We start from the raw sequence: 25,981 nt of genomic DNA, 5'->3' as shown, positions 1-25,981 counted from the left end.
GCAATTGGAGTGAAGTTAGAAACCACTCAACTTTTGTACAAAAAGAGTCTATTTCTCAACTTCGACTAAAATGTGACAAAAGTCACTATTTACATGCAATACAGGAAAACAACAATTTTCCCATCTGAGTGCAACCAAGGAAAATATATGACGAAAATATCTAAAATCATGTTGCATTGTTGCCCTTAGCATATTCTGAAAATACAGCTTGACCAATAGTTTGTCCCATCTTGTCAAGGTAGTTTTCTATATACATCCCTACTTGGATTGTGCTCATCATCATCATTTGGCTAGTGTGAATGTTTACACCAAAGCAACGAGACTCGGACCCGGCTCGGACTTGGCAAGGGTAACTCGATTCGTGTCTTGGCAAAGTGATAAAACCCTTGAAATTTAGAGATTTTTTTGGATTTAAATTAATTCCATGCACCCATTATTGAATAAAGATTAAAGACACAATAACATCATAAAACTGAAGGTTATTTGATTACATACATAACATACATCGATTACGTAACTACAAAGGCAAAAAAATTAAAAATCAGCCGAGTCAGATGAGTCAGCCGAGTCAGGCAAGTTAGGTGAGTCAGGCGAGTCAGCTCAGTTGACCCGCTGAGCTAGGGTCACGTGTCATTTTGACCTGGCTGAGGTAACCTTGATTCGCTGACTTGGACAACTTGCTCGACTCGCGGCGAGTCTCGTTACTATGGTTTATACCAAAATGAATTGTGATGTTTTGCACACTTTTTGTTAGTTCTTTGACTTAACTTTGTGATTAGCTTTTCTTGGTTCAGAAACGTGACAATTCCTTGAAGAGGCTTCATTATCATTGCATTCAATTCTTACATCTCTGTCCTTGTGAGTTGACATAGACACAATTCCAATCTACCCTTTACATTCTTGTACAAAGGCATCAGAATCTTGAAAGTGGGCAGGTTTAATCTAAAAACCCAGAAAATCTGATTACCAAAGATCTCTTTGGACTCTATGCAGCACTTACATTCCCCAAATTTATGCAACAAAATAGGTTTTTGGCCGTTAGGGACTTGAAGATGCAATCGTTTTGATGATCCTTTTATAGAAAATTGTTTTTGAAGCTCATGGATCAAACCCAAAGCTCTTTGTTTTGAATTTCTATGTTGATCTATCTAATTATTAATACTTTAATAATTGAACCATCTTGGAAATTTAAGAATGGTTGGTTTCAAGATTGGTTGTCTTCTTTAGTATGATCATTCCAATGTCACAATTCTGGTTAGACAGTTTATAATCCTTCTTCTTTCCTGCGAATGACAATTCTCCCTTATCTATAAGCTCTAACCATGTCTATTGTGATCATCACCTCGAAAAGATTTTCTTTAGATCTAGATAGCTTCCATGTAAAATCTATTTTGAGCACATTTTGTGTTGATTTTATCTCATTCCTTGGGATGATACCTGATTGCGACACTCGTCAAGTAATTGAGGAGATTTCTATATGATGTACATTTCACATTTGTGTTCATGAGAGCATTTTTAACAAAAACATATGGTAAAATTCCTTTATATAACATGCTTTATTGGATGCCCGAGCCATGTTCTCTTTGTTTTCCCTGCCGATTTCTTCATCTTTATGAGCATGACACAAAATCTCCCTTCATAGTAAATGCATTCATCATTGTAGAAAATAGAGCACAATATGCAATGTAACAATGCAAATCTCTTTTTAGATTATTCCATTAATCTATCACCAGTAGTCTCCATGAGTAATGGTCCATGTTTAACATGGTGAAATGGTTAACATCTGGGAATACCATGCACTGATTTTTAAAAACCAAGTGATTATCATTGGCTTTTCACCATTGTGATATATAATTCATTTTTCTTTTACTTTGGGGACATTAGCGAGACATCTTGGGCTTTGAATACCCTGCCGCTTTGATTTGATAACATGATTTCTTCATCTTAGATTTCACATATCCATGTATCCATGGCTGCAAGTTATATTTGGTTCTACTAATATACATGTCTCAAGAAATCATGTCCATGTGATCACCATCATTTTGAGGCATTCTGTCAAATGATTGCATTCTCTATGACTCTGCACTGTACATGCATATCTCCAAGGGCATTGGTCATGAGAGTCTCTGATTGAAGTTTCCCCTTTGTCACTTCTTTGTGGATATCAATTCCCTCTTATGAAGCTGCTAGTTCGCCACACACATAAAGAACTGTGGAAAAGTTTTGAGCATCTGCTTTTACATCCTCACTTTGCATTTTCTTTTAAAGCTTCAAGGCTTCTATCCCATTCCTAGTCTACACATATACTGCAATCATAGTGTTCCATGGCACAATGTCTCATTGAGGCAATTTATCAAAGATGCAACACCACAATTATCAGAGTGAATGCAGTGGCTCAGAATATAGGAACTGCTGAAAGCTCCAACAGTTTCAGCTTTGTAGTTTCAGAAGATAGGTTGCATGTAATCCATGTGCATGTAACTCAGTTACACGTACCTTTAGTCATGTAATCCAATAAATCTTCTTTCTTATTTGAGTTAGTCAACGTGGTTGAGTTTCTCCCAAGTCAAGCTGGGTGAGTTCCTCCCACCTTTTTCTCTCCATTTTCCTATTGCTCCTTTGCCTGTATAAAGGAGTGCTCTTCTTTATATGCAAGAAAGTTCTGCCAAGTTTGTGCAGACACAACTATGATTTTGTAGCGCAAATTTGAAAGAAAAGTGAATAAAAAGAAACAATTGAATTCAAAGTTGTGACCGGAAGCAATGGTTGTAGATCAAAATCTGTGACTGCAATTTTTGTTTACTCTCTTTTATTCATATTAATCTTATATGTGTATCAGAGAAAAGTGAGTATGAGAAGCAAATGAATTCGAAGATGTGATTGGAGGCAATTGTTGCGGTATAAACTAGAAGTTGTGACTGTAGTTTATATTACTGTCTTATATTTATGCAATTTATTAGAATTAAATTACTTTCATGTCTGTGAACTAAAATAACTTCTAGGATTATAGTGTAGAAATAAAATACTTCTGGAAGTCAGTATGCCAGAATTGTAGAGATTTACATATAAAGAATCACATAGGAGTTTGTGAGCTTCATAGTTGTTCTTATAGTATAGAAAAATAGACAAAGATCTAAGCCGATATGCTTTCAATCAGTGTGTGAGTTGTTGTGAGTTTATCGGTATCACTGTTTACAATTCTAAGATTGAAGTGTAGTAAGGAGGTCAATATTGCCCATTATTCGCTTCACAATTAAGTGGATTCTTTCTGAAACAAGAGGATCGAATAATAGTAACACCCTTTAAAAGTACCTCTAAACTTTTTGCTTACCTATGTGTTGATCCAAGGAACAATGAGAAGGGGGAGCCTTCCCTTTAAGGTAGGTCAGACACTGTCTCACATATTGTGGTTGGTAACCATTTTTTGTAGGGAGTTTGTGCAATTGTCATTTGCAAAATATCCACCCAACACAACTCTGGTCCAAAACTTCCAAAACTCGATTTTTCCATTAGTTTGGATTCGTTGTTAGAATATATAGTCCACCAATATAATTGAGAGGGGAGGGGGTGAATCAATTATCCAACTATTATCACAACTTAACAACATTATTAGATCTTAACCATATGAGCAATATAATTAAAAACCACAACAAGATACACATGCACAATAACACCAGATATGTTAACTAGGGAAACTCTTAATCAGAGGGAAAACCTTGGTGGGGATGATACCCACAAGATGATATATTAATATAAATATTCCTTGTTAGAGGATAGACCTTGTTAGAAGTCTGTGAAATGCATTCAATACATATCAGTCCCTGTTAGGAGACTTTGTGTGATGTCCCCGTCATAAAATCAATTATTAATCAAACATTGCTAATGGGCCGATTAATTTGGTATATCTTGGATCCATTTTTATTTTGTTTCTGTAAGTAGGTGTTGCCGTTGGCTATCTTTTTACACCCTCGGAAAGTTTTCCTCGACGGGTATTTGAGCACGACTTGTAGGTAGTTGTTAGGATGCGATTTGGATTATTTCTTTGTACTGGGAATTCCCGTTGGGATACTCTTTTGTTCACCATTTCAGAAGTAAAAGATCTTCCCTACTTGGCTTTCCAGTTTTGGTGGGATTCAACCCTCACCCTATTTCGTTGTCTACTTCCTAGCTCAAATCTAGCGAATTGGAGCATCATTTGTATGTGAAATATCATTATTATTTGGTACAAGTGTGCATCTTGTCGGTCTCTGGCTTCTGCATGTTATTCGTGTTTAATATATTGCATTTACATTTCAAACAACTTTTCTCTGCATTTCCCCTTGTTGTGATCACAATAACTTCACTGTACGTCCTCTTGCCTGTACCACCGTACAGATGTACGACCTCTACAAGTATTCTCCCATCTTCCCCCTATACTACAAGCTTATTGTACGACCACCCAAGGCCTATTATACGGCCTCCCTATCCATTCCATGGGCATCCCTCTGCACTGAATATCGTACGACCCACATCTCTTATTCCTGTTCACTATCCATACTCCCCAGACACTATATGACCATACATTCCCACCGTATGAACTTCTTGCAAACCCTTCCATACGACCATTCAACATTCTGTAACTCGCTATCAGGCACCTGGGACAAATGAAACATTACAGTGGCATTTAGAGCTTCAATCTTGCCAGCCTGTGGACAGTGAATGAGAGTTTATAGCCAGAAGCGAAGAAGATCCCATTCGGTTGATTGAATGGCGGCAGAACTAGAACCCACGACTGCCGAACTCATGGTGCTACTAAGAGAACTTGTGAGGAATTAGGCACAAATCAATGATACTCAACGATTCATGGAAGAAACTCTCAAGAAATTGGCAAACAATAAAATATCTGGTGAATAAAATGGTCACAAGGCGGACTCGGTGTTGGATAAAGAAAACCGTCATCTAGCATTCTCACGACCTTCCATGCCATCTTTTCCCCCACAAACGAAGGCACCACACAGAGGGAAGCAATCAACCTTTGAGGAAGTTCAAGAACAATTGAGAGAAGACTGGAAGAATGCGAACTTTCAGGAAGATACCAAAGACTACATAGATCTGAGGATGAGATATTCGGGAAGCGGAAACTGAGGATATTTTAATGATGATCTCAGAAGGATGTTGAGTAAAGTAAATTTGTCTCCATTTGACGGATCTAGAGCCATATCTGTGCAAGCATGGGTAATGAAGGCCTATACTTCCAGCTTAATCCTATGCCAAAAGAAGAAGCAATTAAATTTGCGGCATTACACTTCGAGGGAGTAGCGCATGAATGGTGGCATCGTGACACCATCACACTGGGGCATGACCAAATAAATACCTATGCGGAATTCACTGAGAAATTGATAGATCGATTTGATGGTAAAGATCCGGAACTTAATTTCAAAGAATTGACACAACTGAAACAAATTGGATCAGTTAACCATTACATTACGGAATTTCAAAAACTCTCTGTTTTGGTCACGAACATTTCCGAAAGAAGACGGATAGTGCTTTTCATGGATGGACTGACAAAACCACTGAAGGATTGGGTAAAAGGGTTCAATCTTGCCACCCTGTCAGAGGCCATCAAGAAGGCTCGAAGAACAACATCATTGACGTCATCCTCTCAAGGGTACTCACATTCCAAACTGCTAGTGTTTCCGAGGGACAAAGATAATAAACCTCTGCCGAAGAAGCCATCATTGGACAAAGCTACTAGACAGGAGCTCTGAAGGAAGAAACTATGTTTGAACTACAAGGGACTGCGGGAGCCTGGACACAGATGCCTCGGGAAAGGAAAAATTCATTACATTGAAGTTGTATCTAATGATGAGGACGAACAAGGTCTACCCTCCAAAGACAACCATCCCTGTGAGGACACCAAAATGGTTAGTTTGAACCGTATAGAGAGAATTGCAACATTGGTACGACGCGAAGGAACTATTGCCTTGGCTGGGAGCTCGAGGTTTCCGGTGTTTCGTGTACAGGGAACCCTTCAAGGACAAAGGGTCATGGTGATGCTCGATAGTGGAGCCACTCTAAACTTCATAAACTCATCTCTGGTGAAATGAAGAGGTCTACCTACTGAGACGCACGTAGGATTCCAGGTCAAGGTTGCTGAAGGGACCCTTCTGCATTGTACACAACTTGTTTCCCAATTAAGTATCACCACGGGTAACCACACAGTGACAGAGGTTTTCTTCATAGTGGACCTAGATGATATGGAGGTTATTTTGGGCATATAGTAGATGGGGACACTTGATGAATACACTCAGAGCTTCAAACGAATGGACTTCACTTTTGTTGTTGATGGGAAGAAGGTTGTTTATTCGCGGAATGGCCAATGAGGGACCAAAGGAAGTTTCAGCACATTGGATGGAGGCAATTTTTCGGCATGATGACGATGCTTGGGCTGCACACTGTTTCGTTTTGGTAGAACTCGTAAATGGACAACGAACACCTCATTAGGATGACGATCTTTAGAAAATCCTGAGTGCTCATGATGGAGTTTTTATGGACATTCCTCTTGGCATACTTGCCCATTGTGGGTTTGAACATACTATCGAGTTGGAAGCAGGCAGGAAGCCAGTCATAACCACACCCTATTGCCATTCCAAGAAATTCAAAGATGAGATCGAAAAGCCGATTTAGGAATTGCATGAGAAAGGATGGATCTGTCCTAGTTCTAGCCATTTTGCATCATCAATAGTATTGGTTAAAAAGGACGGGACGATGCACATGTGTGTGGACTACTGTGTGTTGAACAAAAAGATGATAAAAAATAGATATTCCCAGGATCGATGAATTGTTGGATGAATTACATGGTGTGGTTTATTTTTCAAAAATAGATCTCCGCTTCGGATACCATCAGATCAGCATGAGGGAAGATGGATTTTTGTTGTCACTATGGGCATTATGAGTTCTTGGTTATGCCATTTGGATTACCAAATGGTCCTGCTATGTTCTAGTCATGCATGAATCGCATTTTCAAAAAACAATTGCGTAAGTACTTATTGGTATTGTTTGATGATATCCTTATTTATAGCAAGACATGGGAAGAGCACCTGAAGCATCTAGATGAAGTCCTAAGGATCATGAAGGACCAGTTTTGTTCGCCAAGCGATCCAAGTGTGAATTCGGTATGACAGAAATATTGTATCTGGGGCACGTTGTCAGTAAATATGGAGTACAGGTTCATTAGGAGAAGATTCAGGCCATCCTTGATTGCCGCCCCCCCCCGCCCCCCCAAAAAAAAAAGAAAAAGAAAATACTCATTGAGTTGCAAGGGTTTTTTGGACTGTGCAGTTATTACCAGAGGTTTGTAAAAGTATTCTCTCAGCTCAACATTAACATATTTGGCAAGAAAGGGCCCCTTCCAGTGGAATGAAAAGGTGGAACTCACTTTCGATAAGTTGAAAGAAGCAATGAGCACTTGTCTCGTACTCGCCTTACCTGACTTCACTCAACCATTCATTCTGGAGTGTGAGAAGGCATTGGTGCGGTATTGATGCAAGATTGACACCCCATAGCCTATGAGAGTCGAAAACTTACACAAGTAGAGCGTCTATACTCCATTTACGACAAAGATGTTGGCCATCGTTCATGCACTAACCAAGTTCCGACAGTATTTGATGGGTGCCAAGTTTGTCGTCTGTACTCATCATAATAGCTTGAGATATTTTTTAGAGCAATAGGACTTGAACGAAAGGCAGCAAAATTGGGTAAGCAAGATTGAGGCTTTTAATTTTAACATTGAATATGTGAAGGGAAAGAACAATGTGGTTGTAGATGCTTTATCTAGGAAACTTGCTATTTGTCTACTGATTCAGATTTCAATTGACTGGAGAGCACATTTGCCTATGAGCTAATGGATGGCAACACTTAGGATGGTCAGTACAAAGTGGTGAATGACATCATTTACTATAAGAATCGGATATACTTAGTGTCCGAATTCAAACTGAAGCAAAAAATCTTGAAGGAGGTACACAACTCACCTTTGGCCGGACACCCAGGCTTCGTCAAAACTTACAGACAACTCAGGGAGAGGTTTTCATGGAAAGGTCTTAAAGGAGACATACTATAGCATGTAAGAGAGTGTGCGGTATGCTAGCAAAACAAATGCAAACATACTCTATTTGCTGGGTTACTGCAACCTCTGTCTATACCAGAACAAAAGTGAGAAAGTATCTCGATGGACTTCATTACTAGACTCTGTAAGGTGACCGGGAAGGATTGTATCTTCCTAGTAGTTGGCAGATTGACGGAGTATGCACATTTCTTCGCCATCCCCTCAGATTTTCAGGTTGTATAGGTAACCGATCTATTTTTCAGAGAAGTCTTTCATCTACATGGGTTACCCTGAAACATTGTTAGTGACGGGGATGGACGATTTATTAGGATCTTCTGGACATAACTGTTTCAGTTGGTAGGAACGAAATTGTCGCCAAGTACTAGTTACCACCCTCAGATAGATGGACAAGTGGTTAGAAGGCTACCTTTGGAACTACGTTTCGACACAACAACAGGCATGGGTCAAATGGATGCACCTTGGGGAATACTGTTACAATACCACCTACCACATGTCCATCAAAATGACACCCTTCAAAGCACTATAGGGGTATGAACCCCCTTTCATTCATCGACACAGTATTGGGTGATAGTCGTGCACCAAGGGCGAGGGATTCGCTTTAGGAGGGACAGGATATCCTGAGATGCTTGAAGGAAAACTTACAACAGGTGTAGAGTCAACAAAAGATGTATGCCGACAGACACTGCATCGAGAGAAGTTTTGAAGTAGGTGACTTGATCTATCTTAGACTTCAACCATACCGACAATCCTCATTGAAGGAAAAGGGGAACAAAAAACTGAAGCCATGATTTTATGGCACTTATTGTGTAGTTCGCCGCATCGGTGAAGTTTCCTATGAGTTGGAACTTCCAGAGGGGAGCCGTATTCATAAAGTTTTTCATGTCTCCTGCCTTAAGAAAGCCATGGGACGGAACATCATGGTAGTTGCGGACCTTCCGCCGCTCAATGAAAAAGGGAAGCTCATATTGGAACTGATTGAGATCATCGAAGTATGTGAGAAGACTCTGCGGAATCACACAAGGAATATTTGGTATGTTGGAGAGACTCACTGTTGGACGATGTGACGTGGGAAGGCGAGCACATTCTACAGCATCCAACATTGCAATTGCTTGAGGACAAACAAAATTTGGGATGGGAGGACTGTAATATCTTCGTCATAAAATAATTTTTTAATCAAACATTATTAATGGGCCGATTGATTTGGTATATCTTAGACCCATTTTTATTGTGTTTCCATAGGTAGGTGTTGCCGTCGGCTATCTTTGTACACCCTCGGAAAGGTTTCTCCGATGGGTATTTAAGCACGACTTGTAGGTAGTTGTTAGGATGCGATTTGGATTATTTCTTTGTACTACAAATTCCAGTTGGGATTTTTTGTTTGCCATTTCCGAAGTGAAAGATCTTCCCTACTTGGCTTTCTGGTTTCGGTGGGACTCAACCCTCACCCTATTCCATTGTGTACTCGGCTCGGATCTGGCAAATTAGAGCATCATTTGTATGTGAAATATCATTACGATTTGGTATAAGTGTGCATCTTGTTGGTCTCTGGCTTCTGCATGTTATCTGTGTTTAATATATTGCATTTACATTTCAAACAACTTTTCTCTACATTCCCCCTTGTCGTAATCACCCTAACTTCACCGTACATCCTCCTACCTGTACCACCGTATGGACGTACGACCTCTGCAAGTATTTTGCCATCTTTTTCCCCTTGTACTACCCCTTTGGCCTCCATCTTGTCCATACTGTATGACCTTTGTGCTTACCATGCGATTGCCCAAGGCATACCGTAGAACCTCTGTGCTTACTGTACGACCACCCAAGGCCTACTATACGGCCTCCCTATCCATTCCATGGGCATCCCTCTGCATTGAATATTATAAGACCATCCATCAACTTCCATACGACCTACATCTCCTGTTCCTGTTCACCGTCCATACTCCCTAGACACTGTACGACCATACATTCCTACCATACAACCTTGCAAACCTTTCCATACGACCATTCAACATTCTGTAACTTGCTATCAGGTATTCGGGATGAATGAAACATTACACTTTGAATCCCTATTAGAAGATTCCAACCCTATTAAGAGTTGTGCCAACCTTGTTAGGAGTTGTAGAAGGCAGATGGACCCACTGTCCAAATAGCTTCAGGGGGCAAGACCAATGAATTCACTGTCCAAATGATCTCCGTACTATTCCTTGTAGAATAATAGAAATGAATAGTACTGCTCCATCTTTCTCTGTCCTGTCAACTGGACTTCTGCTCCTTTTGATCTTGTAACCATATCACAAACTTTGCATCCAATAATCCCTTGGATTGCTTACTCGCATTCACCAAACACTCTCCTCCTTTTCACACTTCTTTGATCACATTCGCGTCTCTCTCATCTTACAAACAATGAAAACCTCTGTCCTTTATACCATATCTTCAAGATAATTCCTTGAGTTGGCCTGGAGGCTTTCCCAATTAAATATAATAAGATAATTAATTAATTCGCAATTACAATAGCATTGTTGGCTCATAGTCTATACAAAACTTCACATATGCGACTTCAAGACTTGCGCATTTGTTGACATTACCATTAGATTGTCCTCGATCATTGACTAACTGTGCATCCCCTGATTATATCTTTGTGAGAAGATATAATGCAATCACTAGCAACTACTTCTTAGGTATTTAGTCTCTGTACTACTCTCTGTAAATAAGGCATATCTTCCGTACGTCTTCGAATTACTTCACGTGCATTGAACTTCAACATTAGGACATAGAGTAGAACATATCTTTGACCGTGCATCACCAGACAATCAGAACCTTGTCCGTACAACTATGATCTTTGTTTGTCACTTTGCCAGTCTTCACAGAATTACTGTAATGGTGACATCAATGACAAACACAGTCATGAATGCAACATGCCAATACTCTCCAATGCTTAGGATACTCCCCCAAGGTAGTACCATCAACATTCATGCTAACATTAGTACTGTAATCTATAATCCAAAATAAAAATCAAATGCATCATTTATCCATTGCAGTGCTTATTTAACAATTCATACCATATATATTTATGATACATAATAGCTATAACTAAAGCAAATCCATAACGCGATTTCCATAACATACCAATCTATCATCTAATTAATCCAAAAGCTCAATAAATCCAATGTTTAACATCAATCAAAGTTGTTGACCAATTCAAAGATAGTAAAAAAAGTCAACAAAGTCTAATGTATCTCCTATAATCTAGATCACTTGGGATTGAGATGTGACATTAATAAAATGTTTAAATTATATTTTACATGTCTAGCAAAAGCTGAATAATACAAAAAGAGTGTAAAGGTGAGAATTTTTTGTGTCAACATAATCAAAAGTTCATTAGAGATCAAACCTAATAAAAATTGACACCATCCAAAAATAGAATGTTCCTCCAAGAAATTTAGAATGCATTAAATATGACAAGATTGTCTTGAAAAGAAACAACAAGCTCAACTCAATCCCTTGAACGCAACACCAATAATTAAGCTCCATGCCAACAAGGACACCAATCTCCTAGAAAGGTGGAGCACTAAAAAGGCCACAAAAGGGGACATTAGTTAGGAATTGTTTTATACTTTAAAATAATTATTGTAGTTATAACTTTTTAATACCGTGATTTGGAGAGAATGACTTAATGTGAAGTGGGTTTGGGCCTAGATTCATACTCAAGAATATACTACCTCACTAACATTTGAATAATCCACAACCACTTTGACATATCCTTGAGTTATGGGCTATCTTATTGCTTTTGCAGTAAGCTTCTCTTAATCTTGCATTCCTAGTGTTCAATTTTAATACTTTGTATACATTCTGTAATGTTCCTAAGGAGATCGAAAGGTTAACCTCCTTAATGTAGTCGTGTATGCGGTCTGTAGGTAAGGGAGAGACCAAAAGAAAGGTACGTGGAGGATGTAGTTTCCAATGTACGTGTGTTGGTTGGTCGTATGACCTAGTTACAAGTTTGACGTATGGTGTGAGGGAGACTAACGTATGGTGGGAAGAGATGGGTGGTTGTACGGTGGGAGGAGTACGGTGATTGTCGTTAGGATCATATGAATGATCGTACAGTGAGAGAATAGATGGAGTGGTGGGTGTACAGTAGTAGGAGCAATGTACGAGTGAGTGAGGTGAGGGTGAGAAGGCTAGGATGGATGGCAAGCCGTATGGATAACCAACATGCCAAAATGATGGAGGATGAAACTATGTATCTTTGACATCGCCAACTAGATGTGAATTAAGATAATAGCTTAATGCCAATTACACAAAATATACACCAAATAGAGATGGATGCCAAAATACCAACGACACCAAATATATTTACTTCAAATCCAATACTTGAATTTACATAGCCATTGTGAAAACCTGAGCATATACAGAACAATTGTCGAATGACAACAAATGACAGACGCACCAATGTGAAATATTTGTATGATATTTCCAACAATAGAGCAGGGTGGCACTGAACCATTGAAACTGCAATAGGTAGAATAGGGAGGGTCTTCCACCTACAAAATTGCGCACCCCAATCCCTCAACCCCAGCCTACGGAAATACAAAGAGAAATCAAAATCATTCCATGATAAATCACAATACGCAACCATCGCCTTATAAAGGCCTCCAAGAAGCATCTAGAGATTTACAATTATAGGCCGACAATATAAATTATTAGATTAATTAATTAATTATTACATTAAAATTGGGGACATCATAAATCCTCACCGCCCAACGATTACTTGCCCTCAAGTAATCCATAATTGAACGAAAGGCCATCAACTCCAGGGTCCCAAACTAACCGCGTAGGTAGAATGTGTGAATTGGCATCAAACCTTCGCTGTTGCACTAAGCACAAACTTCCACTGCACCACTCTGATATAAAAAATGTCATGTCTGAAGTCAAAAACATTCTCGTGTCCGAAGTGTCCCATATTCCAAAGATGCAAATCTTGAATTACATCGATGTATTCCTTGCCATTTTGTTCATAGCTTAGGTAGGCCTTGTTGTAATCATGATGAAGTACCTCATACATAAATATTTTCGTTATGCATGCCTAAAACACCACTTGAAGATAGAGTCCAAAATCAATCAATGGTAGCAATTATTCCTCTAATTGATTGACGATAATGCCTCCTCTAGGTTTGCGATTCAATTTGTGTCTCCAAATCATTACCCACACGCTCTAGAAGATTTGTAGCCTTTGTCTCCTTCCACATATTGATAGTATAATGAGAGTCTACTTCAATATTGCCTTGGTTGTCATCTTGTTTCAGATCTGCTATTTTGTCTTGTTCTTTGACCTCAACGATTTCTCCATCATCATTTTTGTTGGAATCATTAATGATTTCTCCATCGTCAATCTTCTAATTGTCTTGAGATTTTTGTTGTTCTCCCCCTAAAGGAGCAATTAGTCTTTTTCTTGTCCATGTCCATGGACTTTGATGTTTGTATGACTTCATCCTATAGCCACTTATTAATCTCCCACTTCAGACCATTGTTAAAGAATATATTGTGCTTAGATGATAGATATTTCATTCGCGATTCTATATAATCCTTCAAAGATATGTCCTCCCATCCACTAATCACCCAATCCTTCTTCATTTGTTTCAGCGACTCAACCAAAGTAGGTGTTTGCAATTCTTGATGCTCGACACTAGGAGCGAAACTCGTCATCAATGACCTTGTGCCCTCTAAGAGGTTCAATGTTTCCTTTGTCCATTTATGGAGCTTTTCTTGACATCTTCTTAACTCTCAACATATCACTCAAACCATCACTCAACACCATACTTAGATCTCAATAAGCAATAGGCTGATAAGTTCACTTGCTGTGATACTATTGTAATGTTCCTAAGGAGACCGAAGGGTTAACCTCTTCAATGTAGTTGTGTATGTAGTCTGTAGGTGTTAGAGAGCCCAAAAGAAAGGTACGTGGAGGAAGCAATTTCCAACATGTGTGTGGTGATTGGTTGTATGACATGGTTATAGGGTTGATGTACGATGTGAGGGAGGCTAACGTATAGTGGGGGAAGATTGATGACCATACAGTAGGAAGTGATGGGTGTTTGTACCTTGGGAGGAGTATGATGATTGTCGTAAGGATCAGATGAATGGCCATAAGGTAAGGGTGTACAACAACATGAGCAGTGTACGAGTGAGTAAGGCAAGGATGAGAAGGTTGATACATATGGTGGATGGATGACAAGCTGTATGGATAACTAGTAAGACGAAATGATGGAGGATGAAACTATGTATCTTCAGCGTCGCCAACTAGATATGAATTAAGATAATAGCTTAATGCCAATTACACAAAATATCCACCAAACAGAGATGGACGCCAAAATGCCAGTGACACCAAAATATATTAACTTCAGATCCAATACTTGAATTTACATAGGCATCAAGCAAATCCGAGCATATACAAAATAGTTGCTGAATGACGACAAATGACAGATCTCGTGCACATGTGAAATATTCCTTTGATATTTCCAACGACAAAGTAGGGTGGCCTTGAACAACCAAAACTACAATAGGCCAAATAGGGAGGGTCTTCCACCTCCGAAAGTGCACACAACAATCCCTCTGGCTCTAGCCTCCGAAAGTACAAAGAGAAATTAAAACCAATCCATGATGAATTGCAATACCCAACCATTGCCTTATAAAGGCCTTCAAGAATTATTTTATTAATTTGTGTCCTGTATTAATTAATTAATTAAAGGCCCTTTATTATTTAATTTAATTTTTTGGGCCAATTGATTAATTAATCATTACATTAAAGTTAGGGACATCACACATTTGCCATTTCATCTTCTGTGTATTTTGTCTTCGTGTGGCAAAGTTGGTATCCCATTTGGAGTTGACACAAATTTCATCTTTAGTGGATTTTGTCCTCACATGAGGAGGTAGACCTACATTGAGTTGGCATCTTGTTGTGTGTGCCAGGTTATCATGTTGGGAATTGGGAATTATTACATCTACATGACCTATTCTTATGACATATAAGAACATGTAAGAGGGAGCTTAGCTTGGAACTTTGACTAGCATTATGGAAGTCTTGTAATGACCCCGACCTCTTGGTGTGGCGTCAGGAAACAATTCAAACAATATAATGCAGTATAAGATGTGCTGGATGCTGCAACACTGTGAAAATTTTGACACTGTACGGTGAACCCAGGTAGAGATTGTTCAGTCCGTACGGTGATAGGGTTGGAGTGGTCGTACGGGTACACAAGAATGGAGTACTGAATGCTAGGTCGATGGCAGAATGAGTGTACGACAGGAGGAAATTTAGAGGCCCGTACGGTGATCACCAAGGAAGCCGTACGGTGTAGTTAGATTGGCCGTATGGAAGGACAGAGATGCTATACGGTGGGGGGTATTGTTTGTAATGTCCCTATCATAAAATAAATGTACTCATTTACTCTTTGTAAAGGGCCGATTGATTTATTTTATCTTGGACCCATTTTATTTAGTTTTCATAGTTTGTGTTGCCGTCGGCTAACTTTGTACACCCTCGGAAAGTTTTTCCCGATGGGTATTTAAGTGCGCCTTGTAGTCAGTTCATAGGCATGCTTTTGGATTTTATTGCTCTATACTGCGGATTCCTATTGGAGTTCATAATTGTTTGCCATTTCGGAAGTGAAAGACTTTCCCTATATGGCTTGCACGGTTTTGGTGGGATTGAACCCTCACCCTATTCCGTTGGTGTTCGTTTTGTTATGTATCGGGCAATTTGAAGGCATAATTTATATCTGTTCTTTGTTGATGAGACTCTCGGCTCAATGTTTGCATATTTGTATGTGTTTCTTCTGCACTTGTGTTCTTTTACCTCCTTCCTTACATTCCTCCTATATGCCATTTCATTCCCTTTAATTTGTTTCGTACGGACCATACATTTACTACCACACGTCATCCTCAATTCAATCCACTTCCGTACAGCATTTGCAGTTATCACATTCACCGTACGTCATATTACCTTCTAATTCTTCCACCATACAACCCATTGTGTTTCCCCCTATCCAACCGTATGACCATTCATACCTGTGCAATTTGAAGTGTTCAATTACACACCTTGTACAACTAGTGGAAATAACCCTATGACCATTAATAACACCGTATGGTATCCTTAAATCCCGTACGACCTTGGCCACCTCACACCCCGTACAGCATCTCAGTCCTTCATCATACTCTGTATGGCTTATATTATTTCCTCCCGTACGGACATATTTCCACCCTACGGACTGCCTTTTGTTCCTCTCCTGCCGTAGGGCCATTATCCTGTACGGATCTGCCTTCCTATAAGCCGTACGACCAAAACTCTTGCCCTTCTATATGCCAAACAATCTCACTCGGGCAATCACTTGTGGAGTTTCAAAGTTATTTTGAATTCGGAGGGGCTCGGGATCATTACAGTGGTATCAGAGCTCTCCGATCTTGCCAGCCTGTGGACGGTGAATGAGAGTTTATAGTCGGAAGAGGACACATTCCGTTGATTGAATGGCTGACGAACGGGAACCAACCGGCGCCGAACTTGTGGCACTTCTGAGGGAACTTGCCCGGAATCAGGCACAGATCACAGATACGCAGCGACTCATGGAGGAAACCCTCAAGAAGTTGGCGAAGAATAAAATACCTGGTGAACAAAATGGGCACAGCGCGGACTTAGTATTGGGTAAACCACACCCTCAGCCAGCATGCTTTCGACCTTCCATGTTGACTTTCCCACCACGAACGGAAACACATCACAGGGAGAGACTACCAACTTTTGAAGAGATAAGAGAGGACTGGAGAAATGCAAACCTTGAAGGGGATATTTCCTACAAAGATTACGTAGATCTGAGGATGAGATACTCGGGAGGCAGAAACAGAGAAGGATATTTTAACGATGATCTCAGGAGAAAATTGAGTAAGGTGAATCTGTCTCCATTTGACGGATCAGGCTCCATTTCAGCACAGGTGTGGGTGATGAAAGCTGATACCTACTTCCAGCTGAATCCTATGCCTGAAGAAGAAGCTATCAAATTCATCGCGTTGCACTTGGAGGGTGTTGCACACGAATGGTGGCACCACGACACGATCACACTAGGGCATGATCAAATTAAGACCTATGTGGAGTTTATGAAGAGGTTAATAGAACGATTTGATGGAAAAGACCCCGAGCTCAATTTCAAAGATCTGGCGCAACTGAGGCAAACTGGATCAATAGATCAGTTCATTGCAAAATTTCAGAGACTTTCCGTGTTGGTCACGAACATCTTTGAGAGAAGGCGGGTCGTGCTCTTCATGGATGGGTTGGTAGAACCACTGAAGGGTTGGGTGAAGGGATTCAATCCGTCAATCCTGTTGGAAGCAATCAGTAAGGCATGAAGCATGGCATCATTGTCGGCATCATCCTCATCCTCTCGGAATCACTCACATTTGAAATCGCCGATGTTTCCAAGAGACAAACCTCTACCCAAGAAGCCATCATTGGATGAAGCATCCCGACAAGAACTCTGAAGGAAGTTGTGTTTCAATTGCAAGGGGCCTTGGGAGCCTAGCCATAGATGCCTCGGGAAGGGGAAGATCCATTACATCGAGGTAATGTTCGATGAAGAGGACAAACAGGAACAAGAGGAAATGCCAGTGGAAGATATCCAACCTAGCGGTGGCACCAACATGGCCAGTTTAAACCGAACGGAGAGGATTGTTGCCTTGGTATAGCGCAGGGGATCCATCGCTTTGGTGGGCAATCCGAGGTGCATAGTTTTCTGTGTGCGGGGTACCCTTTAAGGACAAAGGGTCATGGTAATGTTGGATAGTGGAGCTACTTTGAACTTGATAAACTCATCCTTGGTAAAGCGCAGAAGTCTCCCTACGGAAGCACATGCAGGCTTTCAAGTCAAGGTTGCCGAAGGGACTTTCCTGCCCTGCACGCACCTTGTTCCTCAGTTGAGCATCACGATGGCGAATCACACGGTGACGGAGGACTTTTTCATAGTGGATCTTGCCGACATGGAAGTCATTCTAAGTATACAGTGGATGGAGACGCTTGATGAGTACACTCAGAGTTTCAAGCGGATGGACTTCACTTTTGCGGTTGATGGAAAGAAGGTTGTCCTCTGAGGGATGGACTTCACCTTCATTTGCCATCCCTCGCAGGACAACCATCCCTCAGAGGACAACCTTCTTTCCATCAACCGCAAAAGTGAAGTCCATCTGCTTGAAACTCTGAGTGTACTCATCAAGTGTCTCCATCCACTGTATACCTAGAATGACTTCCATGTCAGTGAGGTCCACTATGAAAAAGTCCTTCGTCACCGTGTGATTTGCCATTGTAATGCTCAGCTGAGGAACAAGGTGCGTGCATGGCAGGAAAGTCCCTCCGGCTACCTTGACCTAAAAGCCTGCGTGTGCTTTTGTAGGGAGACTTCTTCTCTTTACCAAGGATGAGTTTATGAAATTTAAAGTAGCTCCGTTATCCAACATCACCGTAATCCTTTGGATGAGTTTATGAAATTCAAAGTAGCTCCATTATCCAACATCACCGTAATCCTTTGTCCTTGCAAGGTACCCCGCACACGGAAAACTTGCACTTCAGATTGCCGGCCAAAGCAATGGATCCTTCATGTTGTACCAAGGCGGCAATCCTCTCCGTACGATTTAAACTAGCCATGTTGGTGTCATTGTTAGGTTGGTCATCTTCAACCGACATTTCTTCTTGTTCGTGTTCATCCTCATCATCGGACACCACCTCGATGTAATGGATCTTCCCCTTCCCGAGGCATCGGTGGCTAGGCTCCCACAGCCCCTTGCAATTGAAGCACAACTTCCTCCTTCAGAGTTTCTATCAGGTGGCTTCATCCAACGAAGGCTTCTTGGGTGGAGGCTTGTCCCTCGAAAACGTCGGTGGTTTTGGATGTGAGTGACTTCGAGAGGATGAGGATAATGCCGACGACGATGCCATACTTCGTGCCTTGCTAATTGCTTCCGACAGGGTAGACGGATTGAATCCCTTTACCCAACCTTTCAGCGGTTCTGCCAGTCCATCCATGAAGAGCACAACCCTCCGTCTTTCGGAAATGTTCGTGACCAACACAAAAAGCCTCTAAAATTCTGCAATGAACTGATCCATCGATCCAGTTTGCCTCAGTTGTGGCAAATCTTTGAAATTGAGCTCAGGATCTTTCCCATCAAATCGTTCTATTAGTTTCTCTGTAAATTTTGCATAGTTCTTTATTTGATCATGCCCTAATGTGATGGTGCCATGGTGCCACCATTCGTGTGCAACTCCCTCCAAGTGCAACGTTGCAAATTTGATTGCTTCTTCCGGCATAGGATTCAAATGGATCCAAGTGGGCAACTGGAAGTAGGTATTAGCTTTCATCACCGACGCTTGTGTTGAAATGGAACCCGATTCGTCAAATGGAGACAGATTCACCGTACTCAATTTTCTCCTAAGATCATCATTAAAGTATCCTCTATTTCCGCCTCCTAAGTATCTCATTCTCAAATTTGCATAATCTTTGTAGGAAATGTCCTCTTCAAGGTTTGCATTCCTCTAGTCCTCTCTTATCTCTTTGAAAGTTGGTAGTCTCTCTCTGTGATGTGCTTCCGTCTGTGGTGGGAAAGTTGGCATGGAAGGTCGAGAGCGTGTTGGCTGAGGGTGTGGTTTACTCGATATTGTGTCCGCACTGTGTCCATTTTGTTCTCCGCCAACTTCTTGAGGGTTTCCTCCATGAGTCGCTGTGTATCTGTGATCTGTGCCTGATTTCGGGCAAGTTCCCTCAAAAGTGCCACAAGTTCAGCGCCGGTCGATTCCCGTTCGTCAGCCATTCGATCAACAAAATGTGTCCTCTTCTGGCTATAAACTCTCATTCACTGTCCACAAGCTAGCAGGATTGAAGAGCTCTGATACCATTGTAATGATCCCGACCTCCTGGTGTGGCGTCAGGAAACAATTCAAACAATATAATGCAGTATAAGATGTACCGGACGCTGCAACACTATGGAAATTTTGACACTGTACAATGCACCTAGGCAGAGATTGTTCAGTTTGTACGGTGATAGGGCTGGAGTGGCTGTACAGCTACACAAGAATGTAGTACGAAATGCTAGGTAGATGGCAGAATGAGTGTACGGTAGGAGGAAATTTAGGGGCCCGTACGGTGATCACCAAGGAAGCTGTACAGTGCAATTAGATTGGTCGTACGGTAGGACAGAGATGTCGTACAGTGGGGGGTATTGTTAGTCGTACGGATGGATATGGATGCCGTACGGTAGGAGTGGAGACTGAATAGCAAGTCGTACGGTTAGTAAACTTGCCTTACTAAGCCAATTCAGGCCGTACGGGTGGTGAGAGGCGAGTGGGTGACTGAAACAATATGTTCATAACTTCATACACAGGTACGGACTGTTGATTTAAGATTAGATGAATTCCAAATATAATAACAAGGATTTGAACACATAAATTCTTCCGAATATGTTTGCCGAGAGAGGGCATTCCAATTTGCTGGATTCAAACAAGTAGAACATTCACAGATTGATAAGTATTTTGCAAATGATGAGAGCACTCCAAATTTTGCTAGATATAGATTGAATCGAACACCGATGGAGTAGGGTGAGGGTTGAACCCCACTGAAACTGTGCAAGCCAAATAGGGAAGGTCTTTCACTTCTGAAGTGGCGAACAATGCCGAACTCAAACAGGAATCCGTAGTACAGAGAGAGATAATTCAAAGCATGCCTACAAACTACCTATGAGCCGTGCTTAAATACCCGTTGGGAAAAGCTTTCCGAGGGTGTACAAAGTTAGCCGATAGCGACACAAACTACGAAAACAAAATAAAAAATGGGATTCAGATACATTAAATCAATCGGCCTGTTACAAAGTTTAATTAAATACATTTATTTTATGATGGGGACATTACAAGTTTGAACTTTGAACACTTGTCATGAAGCATCTTTAAATAAGTTGAATAATGACAAAATGGGGTGCCCAACTTTGGGTAGTGAATTTTCATGAAATATGATGGATTATGACAATGTAAGAAATGTATGAAATATTTTACAAATTGTCTAGAAGATTTATACCAAGGAGGGTGTTGGAATTTGGTATCTTTGTTTGGATGCCATATCTCCTTTAGTATTGCTAATGGTTTTTGAAAACCATTCATGGTTTCTAGCTTGAACCTTGCCTATTTATTGGTGCTTGGAGTTGTAGTTTGTATGAGTTATTTTATAGGCACTGTTATGTTGCTGGAATCATCTTAGAATTGTATTTTGCTGATACTTATGTAAGAGTGATAGCCTTGATAACCATTCATGGTCCCTTTTTTGAACCTGGCCTTTTTATGGTGTGTGGCGATGTAGTTTGTCGGATTTATTTTGTAGTCACCATTATGTTGCTAGAATCATCTTAGAATTGTATGTTGGTGATACTCTTGTAAGAGGCATAGCTTTTATTGTATTGTAACCATGTTTGTTGTTGAACAATGTGGTTTTGCTTGGAGTGTGGGTTTTTTCTCCTAAAATGGTTTTCTACACGTAAATAATCATGTTGTGGGGTATTGTTTATATGTGTTTATCTCTTTTCTTAATTGTAAAGATCTTAAATTTGCAGATGAATTTTCTGTAGCTCTAATTATTTTGTATATTTTTAGCGAGGGAGTTCATATCAAGATCAGTCATATATTTAATATCACAGATTACTTGAATCTGGATTTTAACGGATCAGCTGTTGTAGTGCTAAAATAAATTTCTGTTATAGCCTTCTAGGCTGTGGAAAGACATATCCAAGAATCTATGTTACTGGAGAATTCGGCAAGCCATTTTGGAATTTTATCTTGCCATATGTTCGCTAGAATTATGGGGTGTCTTAGTGCAAGCATGCTTTAGTGAGCACCCCACATTACTATTACACCTCAACCCCTTGGGCATGGATTTTATTTTTATTTTGACATGATAGGATATGAGAATTGTTTTCTGAATTTGCTTCATCAGGAGACAATCTCCTTTTTGAGATGAATTTTTGTTGAATTGTTCTAGGTCATTAGAGTGGCATCTTGATAGATTTGTGTTAAGGTAATTTTTTGCACCTAAATCACAGCCTCTTTGGCAAACATCAACTGCTTTTGTCAGTTTGGAAAAGGTTCAACATCAGACTGATTGAGTTACAGTTTGCATTTAGGGAATAAAGTATGGGTAGGGATGATAATTTTTAAATTTTAGGTACAAGGTAATTGTACTCAAACAAGTTTTTTTAAAATCCAGTGGCTCATTCTCTATTGGCAAGGCAGCATAATATGCGTGATGATTTCCTGGGTTTGATTCTTTGGGGCACATTTTCCCTGTCAACATGCATGTGATGATGTTAACCACTTTGATAAGGTTGGGTTCATGTGCAGGTGAGTGTTGATAAAATAGATATACTTCGGTGCCGAACAAATTCTTAGGTTGATGAAGCATGCCTTTATGCATTGCATTCCTGTGTATGTCACTATAGGTAGCAGTGTGTGCTATCCATCTTTTTGGATAATATTATGGGCTTTGAAATTAAATGGATGCGAGAAGTAGCTTTGGCCTGAAATCCATCTTGATTTTTTGGGGACATGATAGACAAGCACTTTGTCAGAGTTCACTAATAAGCTATGAACTGACATCACTCAATTCATGATCACATCATGCTTGTGTTTATCTGATATATGACAGGTCCATAAAAATGTCAATAATCCCAAAAGTTGCAAATCTACGATCTACCTATATTGCAAAAAGGTAATGAAGGTATCTTATCACATAGTTTCTGTGGGAAACAAATCAATTACTTGTGGCAAACCAATCAATAACTGCTCTGTGAAAGGGGCTTTTGGATGGAGGAGAGAAGTCCAGATTTTCCAAAAACTGTTGCTCATTTTGCAATTTTAGCAGTTCACACATCCCACAATCTTGAAACTATGGCAATTATTGAATGTCTCATATCAGGTCAGTTTATTTATTGATATTTCCAATCTATAAGTACATCATATATTGCTTCTGAAGGAAATAATAACCTCTATAAGGTCAGTCTTTTTCAGGCAGCAAAATCTTGACTATAATGCTCATGTGCTATGAGTATGAATATTTATATATGGATTCACACTGCAGAAATGGTAGTCGGTGAGTTTCACTAACAACCATCATAGCCTGAAAAACAAAGGAATAAACTAAAAAATAACCAAAAGAAAGAGGATTAAACATGATGGTAATTTAGGCAAATAAACATGTTCGAGTTAAATTATCTCCATAGCTTAATATGTATGTATTGAAGAAACCATATTGGCCATTCCAAAATCACAAAATGATTGTCATTACACTGACCTTGTTTTATTGATGATCAAACTATAAAGTGAGTCTAAATGCCATGGAATATGCACATGGATATGCCATGGCCACACCGTTCTTTTTTTACCTAAATGCTATTCTTTCAAATGTGATTCTAATACATAAACTCTTGAAATTCTCTGTCCATAGTTTTATGCTTTCATTTGTTAAAATATCATAACAGAAACACCAAATGTTAAAATATGTTACCTTTCTAGCAGATTCTCAAAGAATTATATTACGCAATGATATACTTTGGAAACACCAAATGCTAAAATGTGATTATTATTTTTAAATGTGATGATTAATGGCATAGTTCTCACTGTGTATTAATTTCTTGTATTTTGTTGAATTTAGATTGATGAACTGTCAACTTTCTCGGATAGTCCAGCTCCATCAGTGACCCGCATTCTGTACAGTAAAAATGACATATTAGCTCGCAGGTACCCTTTTTCTATGTAGCTTTTCAGTCTCATTTTAGAACATCTTCTTGACCTTTTCCTAAAAGCTTTACTATGCACCTATTTACATGCAATGCTGCAGGAATAAGATTTGATTCATTTGGAAGCATTTTGTTTACAAGAAATATCTGAGGGGATGGTCTGAATTTGTTATAGGATTTAATTTTCTCAATCCTTACTCTGGCTGTGCTAAAGGATTCCCATATAGATCAAGATGTGTACTTTTCTGTTTTCAGTTCATCAGGAAAATTATATGAAATTTTATCATTTGATTGTGGAATAGAGTAGTAATTCAAGATAAAGGAGAATTTTCTTACATTGTAAAATGCCGCCACTTGAAGAATCAGAGTGCAAACTATTGATGTGGGTTCTTTGATCAATTTAGCTTAAGTTGTATCATCAAATAAATTAAAAAATTCTGTTGCTGATTTTGAAGTCCTGTCCTATAGACGAGAATTCATCCAAGATGTAGCTTAAAGGTTCCCTCTTGTGCTCTTTGTCAATAACTATTACGAAGTAATTGTTAGACATTTGTTTAATATTAACAGAGACCAAGAGGTCAATATGTACAAAAAAATAAGACGATTTTTCCTTAGGAAGCGATCGTAAAGAATATAAACTTTCTATTCTAGCTAAAAGAAAGCTAACAGATAACTACAAACTAACTAATATTAGAAACATTCTAATATTTAGAATAGATTACAAATAGATAACCATTAACTAATAATAGAAGCTTATCTATTATCACACTACCCTCCTTTAATGGTTAACCTATCCACAACACCAAACTGTCCTCTTAATTTAACAAACTTATTAGGACCAAGAGGCTTGGTGAGAATGTCTACAGTCTACTTTGTGGTACGAACACACTACAAGTCTATCTTCCCGTCTTCAACCAGTTGTCGTATGTAGTGACAATGAACATCCACATGCTTGGTTTGTTCATGCAAGATTGGATTCTGTGCTAATTTGATAACGCTTTCGTTATCAACAAACAAAGTGGTTGGTCCTGCCGGTGACATCTGCATATCCCCAAGCATCCGACGGAGCCAAATAGCTTCACAACCTGCCTTGACTGTCTGTCTGTATTCGGCCTCTGTAGATGAGAGAGAAATTGCTTGCTGCTTCTTACTGGTCCATGTGACGGCACCGGATCCCAAACTGAACACATATCCAGAAGTTGGCTTTTTATCATCAACAGAGCCTACCCAATCTGAATCTATGAACCCATTGAGGCTAAGATTAGAACTTCGAGAGTAAAGAAGTCCAAAATCTATAGTGCCCTTCACATAACAAAGCACACGCTTTATTGCCATCCAATGATCAACCTTAGGAGTTGTCATAAAATGTGAGATGTAGTTGACTGCGAAGCTGATATTAGGCCTAGTAGTAGAGAGATAGATGAGGCTTCCCACTAGTTGCTTGCATGTAGTATCATCAATGGGAGGAGAACTAGACTTGGCTGATAACTTGAGTCCTTTCTCCATGGGTGTAGATGCAGGCTTGCAATCCTGCATACAAAATTTGTCTAACAGAGCCTTGACATATTTGGACTGAGAGATGAATATACCAGAAGACTGATGCCAAACCTCAAGACCTAGGCAATAATGCATTAGCCCAAGCTTAGTCATATCAAAAGAGTGACATAAATTCTGTTTGATTCTCTGAATCAAAGATGTCAAATTGCTAGTGATGATCAAATCATCCACATAAATAACGAGAAGGGTGAGGTCATTGTCAGTAGTCTTGATGTACAAATTTGAGTCTGAAGAACTCCTTTGGAAGCCTTGATTACTGAGGTACTTATCAATTTTCATGTACCATGCCCAAGGGGCCTGCTTCAAGCCATAGAGAGCTTTCACTAATTTGAGAACTTGATGTTCTTTAATAACAACCTTGAAACCAGGAGGCTACGTCATGTAGACCTCTTCTTGGAGGTCACCATTCAGGAAAACACTCTTGATGTCCATCTGATGGACCTTCCAGCCAAACTGTGCTGCCATGGCTAGAACTAATTTGATTGTGCTCATCTTTGTAGTAGGGGCAAAGGT

The 25,981-nt window shown here is 39.8% G+C and overlaps 1 protein-coding gene across 2 annotated transcripts in view; it reads left to right on the top strand.

Annotated features, from left to right (window-relative positions):
• UAH (ureidoglycolate amidohydrolase) overlaps nt 1-25,981 on the top strand; it is a 327,116-nt gene that overhangs the window by 21,260 nt on the left and 279,875 nt on the right. For both annotated transcript variants that reach the window (XM_089788436.1, XM_089788437.1), the window contains exon 2: nt 23,827-23,912. In XM_089788436.1, coding sequence (XP_089644562.1) covers nt 23,827-23,912 — 86 coding nt within the window. The remainder of the gene's footprint in view (nt 1-23,826; nt 23,913-25,981) is intronic.

Source organism: Cupressus sempervirens, chromosome 6 (genome assembly GCF_028749045.1).
Source record: "Cupressus sempervirens isolate cs-2001-9-10 chromosome 6, ASM2874904v1, whole genome shotgun sequence".
Classification (NCBI taxonomy): Eukaryota; Viridiplantae; Streptophyta; class Pinopsida; order Cupressales; family Cupressaceae; genus Cupressus; species Cupressus sempervirens.
Note: the sequence above shows the minus strand (reverse complement) of the source record. Positions and strands in the feature narration are given on the sequence as shown.